We start from the raw sequence: 6000 nt of genomic DNA on the forward strand, positions 1-6000 counted from the left end.
TCTTGCCTGCAGACCTGGGAACCCAGGAGAGAGATCTCTCCTAACAAACCTAGCCGCAGAATGTCAGTTAAATCCCAGCTTATCACGTCTCTGCTTCCTCCATCTTTCTTAGTGCTTCTATGAACAAGTCACTTTTCCTTCGTTATTTATGTTCCCTCCATCTTTTATTCCTGCTTCTAAGTTATTTCTAATTGTCCTTATAGGAATAAACCCAAATCTTGACACAGTTGACATTTTCGAAGTTGAAGAAAAGGTCACTGACGTCAATCTGCTCTTTCTAGAATTTCATGTGTGATGAGGGATGACTGCCTGTGTGAACATTCCTCTTTTTGGCAAGGCTCATTGGTGAGATTTGATTTGTGTGTAGAAGCAACCTCTGCACAAAAATCTGAAAAGGAAGTCTATTCTTCTTAGGAATTTAATGATTTTGAAGTAAGGATGAACTTCTGTAGCAGATTCATATTGTCATTACTTGCCAAATTCTCAGTGCCTTTTTGTTCTGTTTTTAAAAAGGAAACAGGAAGAGCGAGTACAGCAAGTACGCAAGAAATTGGAAGAAGCACTGATGGCAGACATCTTGTCACGAGCTGCTGACACAGAAGAGATGGATATTGAAATGGACAGTGGAGATGAAGCCTAAGAATATGATCAGGTAAACTGACACCAGAGAGAGTGACTTGGAACTTAAGATGTATTTTCTTGGCCGGACACAGTGGCTTCTGCCTGTAATCCCAGCACTTTGGGTGGCTGAGGCGGGCGATCAATTGAGCTCAGTAGTTTGAGACCAGCTTGAGCAACATGGCAAAACCCCATCTCTACCCAAAATACAAAAAATTAACTGGCTGTGGTATTGTGTGCTTGTGGTCCCAGCTACTCAGGAGGCTGAGGTGGGAGGATCACTCGAGCCTGGGAGGCAGAAGTTGCAGTGAGCCAAACTTGTGCCACTGTTCACCAACCTGGTAACAGACTGAAACCCCATCTCAGAAAAAAAAAAAAAAAAAAAAAAAAGGCGTCGTTGTATTTTCTTGTTATTTACCCTTTAGCTTCTTCAGCAGTGAATGAAAAAGCAACTGCTCTGCTCCGCATGTGCTGTTGTTTGGTTCTTCTCTCTGGATTGAAGGACCATATAAGTTATTGCATCCTTTTGTTCTCATACTGGGAGGACATTCACACCCCTGCAGTCACTTGCAAGGGATCTAGTCTCCTTTATTAAAACCAGGTGGAAAGCCTCTAAGGTGTCACTAGAGAAGAGCAGCAGCAGAAGAAAAGGACTTTGTCAGGTAGGGAGGAATGGCCCCAGGAGAGGAAGGTGACTGTCATCTCTATCACAGTAGCCTCCAGGGCATATTGCTTCCTCTTTAAAATTATGGTGGCAAAGCAGGCAAAATCTCTTTCTTTTTCTTCTTAGATTCTCCCTAGCCCAGATTTGATGCAGGGAGAACAAGAAGGACACTAAAAAGTATAATAAATACTTTACCTTAAAAAATACACATTTTTAGGCTGGGTTTGGTGGCTCATGCCTGTAATCTCAGCACTTTGGCATGCCAAGGCAGGTGGATCACTTGAGGTCAGGAGTTTGATACCAGCTTGGCCAACATGGTGAAACCTTGTCTCTACTAAAAATATAAAAATTAGCTGGGTGTGGTAGAATAGCTGGAATTTTGTAATTCTAGCTACTCGGGAGGCTGAGACACAAGAATTGCTTGAACCCGGGAGGCAGAGGTTGCAGTGAGCCGAGATTGTGCCACTACACTCCAGCCTGGGATGGAGTAAGACTCTGACTCAAAAAACAGCAACAAAAATGCACATTTTGATCTTATCTGAAACTCACAGTCCAGGCCCTTGGCTCTGTGCCATGGGCATACCTTGTCTTCAGAGGAGCACATGCAGATCTTAAGGCTTTCTGTGGCGTCTTGCTTCCCGGCTTCCATCCTGCTTTGTTTCGGCAGGCCATGTCTTCCTTTTTGGCACCCCAAAACCAATTATTTATTAGTTTCCTTTGAAGCCAAAACAGAGGGAGGGATGGGGTGCTAATATGATGTCAAGGGTCAACAGAGCCTCTCTGAGAAAGTGACATTTATGTTGAGCCTGAAAGATACATAGGAGTGAGCCAGGAGAAGTTTGGGTAAAAGTGTTCCCATTAGAAGGAACAGCAAGGAGAAACTTGGTTTCTTTAAGGAATGAAGAAATTATCCACGTGGTTGGAATGTAGTATGTCTGGGGAGGGGCGGGGGCAATGTGTGGGTGATGAACCTAGTCACGTAGGACCTGTGGGTTGTTAGGGAGATTGATGACCACTTGAGATTGATCATGAAAATTAGTAGGAATCACTGAAGAGTCAGTAGCATGATCAGTTTTTCTTCTTTACAAGAGCCCTATGGCTGCTGCATGAATACAAGGATTGGAGTAGGGAAAGCTTGGAAGCAAGGAGACCAGTTGGGATGTTGCTGTGGTAGTCTCACAAGAGATGATGATGGCTTTAGGAGGATGTTGACATGCCAATGGGTTGGGAGAAGAAGAGATGGGTAGATCTGAGATATATCTGGAGAAAGAATCACGTGACCAGGTGACTGCCTGGAAGTGAGGGTGAGAGAGTGGCAAGGATGCCTCAGGGTTTTCACTTGAGCCATCACTTGAGCTGGGTGGGAGGGAACTCTGTTTGGTAGGGGAACAGGCTAAGGGTAGGGATTGCAGGGAGGGTGAGTTTAATTGTTAACACAATTATCCCCTTCCATGAGTGCCTTTATCTTTCATGCCACAGCAAGACCAAAATCCAGTAATACATATAATGTCTTACATTTACATGTCCACTCATGGCAGCACTTCTGGGTCACAGTTTCCTGACCATACAGAATCATTTCAGGCTGGGTGTGGTGGCTCACGCCTATAATCCCAGCACTTTGGGAGGCTGAGGTGGGTGGATGTCCTGAGGTCAGTAGTTTGAGACCAGCCTGGCCAACATGATGAAACCCTGTCTCTACTAAAAATACAAAAATTAGCTGGGCATGGTGGCAGGCACCTGTAATCCCAACTACTTGGGAGGCTGAGGCAGGAGAATCACTTGAACCTGGGAGGTGGAGGTTGCAGTGAGCCGAGATCGCGCCACTGCACTCCCGCCTGGGTGACAGAGTGAGACTCCGTCTCAAAAAAAAAAAAAAAAAAAAAGAATCGTTTCAATCCAGTTCAGTGCTGTTTTAGCTCTTTTCTCTTCCCTTATTGAAGACATGAAGATGCTGTGTTGATACTTGGATTTTGTTTTCCAAGCTGGCAAGGATGTATTTATGGGCTTTGATGAGTATACTTAATATGCCGGAAGTCTTTCAGAGGGAAGTCTGAAGTGTGTTTCTACTGTCCATGGCTTCAGCCACACCATCGCTGGAGCACAGAGGGATCTGGATCTCACCTGATCCAGCTTCTGCACTGTTGCTTCAGAATGGACTCTCAGAAAGCCATTCTCTTCTGTCAGGGCTTTTTGTTTTTTTCTAGACTTTTCTCATGAAATCATTTCAGATAATCAAGGGTCACCTAATTGAGGTTTTACTAGACTTCTGCTTCCTTTTTTTTTTTATTACTATTTTTGAGATGGAGTTTTGCTCTTGTCATCCAGGCTGGAGTACAGGGGTGCAATCTCAGCTCACTGCAACCTCTGCCTCCCGGGTACAAGCGATTCTCCTGCCTCAGCCTCCCAAGTAGCTGGAATTACAGGTGCCTGACACCATGCCCAGCTAATTTTTTGTGTTTTTACTAGAGACGGTTTTCGCCATGTTGGGCAGGCTGGTCTTGAACTCCTGACCTCAGGTGATCTGCTCGTCTCAGCCTCCCAAAGTGCTGGGATTGCAGCATGAGCCACCGGCTGACTTTTGCTTCCTTTACAGATTACTTTGCAGATTGACATCCAGACTATACCCTTGTTTATGTGAGCGAGCCTGTGTTGTAGGCACTGGCACTATACTTACATAGAAGTTGGCAACTGCTCATTGCCTTGCACAAATGTGGATAATAGTAATAACAAACTAATGTTGAATGATTAGAATTTTAATCAGTTCTTTAAAAGTAACCATTATTTTGGCATGTTAGGTAGGGAGAGATTCAAATTATTTATGTAATCTTCCAAACTTGAGAATGGCATTATTAGACCAAGCCATTAGACTTATAGATTGGGGAAGATTTAGATGTACTTCTTAATTATGAAAATTACATTTACCTTACTCAAATAACCCCATATATACCTAAAAGTTTTAATAAACTAAAGCATGACCACATGACTTAATCAGCTGTCCGTAATAACCTGTGGTATAGGTAGGACTTAGTTGGGCAAAGGGTGGGATGTGGCCATCTTCATGGGCTCATAAGAGATAACCAAGGTCCCTTCAGGTTGGCCAGCCTCATCATGCCTCATCTCTTTCTAATCCTCCTATTAGTAAGGTGGATGTTTATTCATTTATTTATTTGGTTAGTTAAATAACAGGTCGCAATTTACTGTGTTACTTAAATTTTACAATCCTAGAGAAGTGCCAGGATATTAGACAAACATTTTAGGACTGATTGTAAGAAGAAGATGACTACAAAAACAAAGGTGTGAATATATTTAGCTATACATGAGATAGGATATCAAATACATAAACAGTTCAATTTGCAGTTGCACAGTGCCATTTCACCCAGTTTAAACAATAGGAAGACTGGGTGCATACGTGTCATCTGTAAATGCTCTCATGTGAAAGAAATGGTGAAGTAAAATAAAGTATCTTGAGTAGAAATTTTTCTACATTTTCTCAAAATATATTTGGATTGGTGTGTATCTGTTCTGCTTTTTCATTTGTATGCCCTTTGAATTCTCTTTTTATGCCGATGTAGTTAATTGTAGTTAGAAAATATTTGCGTAAACATATAGAAGAATACATATGATTTCTTTGGAAAATTAACAGGATAGTAAAGGTTATCATCAAAATAAAACAAAACAATGAGGGGATATGTTGAGCACCTTTTATTTATGAAGTGCTGTAACTACATGTTCATCAAGGCTGTAAAAGCATGGTTCTAAGTGGAATTCAATCTCTAATTCTTTCCTGAGTATTGCTGACCTCTCACCTGATAAATCATTGGATTACTTAAGTTTGTTCTTTTTTTTTTTTTTTTACAGGTAACTTTCGACCGACTTTCCCCAAGAGAAAATGCCTAGAAATTGAACAAAAATGTTTCCACTGGCTTTTGCCTGTAAGAAAAAAAATGTACCCGAGCACATAGAGCTTTTTAATAGCACTAACCAATGCCTTTTTAGATGTATTTTTGATGTATATATCTATTATTCAAAAAATCATGTTTATTTTGAGTCCTAGGACTTAAAATTAGTCTTTTGTAATATCAAGCAGGACCCTAAGATGAAGCTGAGCTTTTGATGCCAGGTGCAATCTACTGGAAATGTAGCACTTACGTAAAACATTTGTTTCCCCCACAGTTCTAATAAGAACAGATCAGGAATTCTAAATAAATTTCCCAGTTAAAGATTATTGTGACTTCACTGTATATAAACATATTTTTATACTTTATTGAAAGGGGACACCTGTACATTCTTCCATCATCACTGTAAAGACAAATAAATGATTATATTCACAGACTGATTGGAATTCTTTCTGTTGAAGAGCACACACAATAAAGAACCCCTCGTTAGCCTTCCTCCGATTTACATTCAACTCTGATCCCTGGGCCTTAGGTTTGACATGGAGGTGGAGGAAGATAGCGCATACATTTGCAGTATGAACTATTGCCTCTGGACATTGTGAGAATTGTGCTTTCACCAGAATTTCTAAGAATTTCTGCTAAATATCATCTAGCATGTGTAATTTTTTTTCCTTGCCTGTGACTCGGACTTCTGATAGTTCTATAAGGCCTTTTCTTCCCTTGGGCATGAGTCAAATACACAAGTACCCTTCAGGTGTTACTAGAAGGCATCCATGTTTATTGTTTTTTAAAGAAGGTTTGGCACTCTCTAACGTCCACTAG

The 6000-nt window shown here is 41.3% G+C and overlaps 1 protein-coding gene across 1 annotated transcript in view; it reads left to right on the forward strand.

Annotated features, from left to right (window-relative positions):
- The window catches only part of MBD2 (methyl-CpG binding domain protein 2), a 70100-nt gene extending 64488 nt beyond the window's left edge, over positions 1 to 5612 (forward strand). Inside the window, exons 6-7 of the mRNA XM_055298728.2 lie at positions 514 to 652; positions 5141 to 5612. Of these exons, the coding sequence (XP_055154703.1) occupies positions 514 to 640 (127 nt within the window). The 3' untranslated portion in view covers positions 641 to 652; positions 5141 to 5612. The remainder of the gene's footprint in view (positions 1 to 513; positions 653 to 5140) is intronic.
- The last annotated feature ends 388 nt before the right edge of the window (positions 5613 to 6000 follow it).

Source organism: Symphalangus syndactylus, chromosome 1 (genome assembly GCF_028878055.3).
Source record: "Symphalangus syndactylus isolate Jambi chromosome 1, NHGRI_mSymSyn1-v2.1_pri, whole genome shotgun sequence".
NCBI classification, from domain to species: Eukaryota; Metazoa; Chordata; class Mammalia; order Primates; family Hylobatidae; genus Symphalangus; species Symphalangus syndactylus.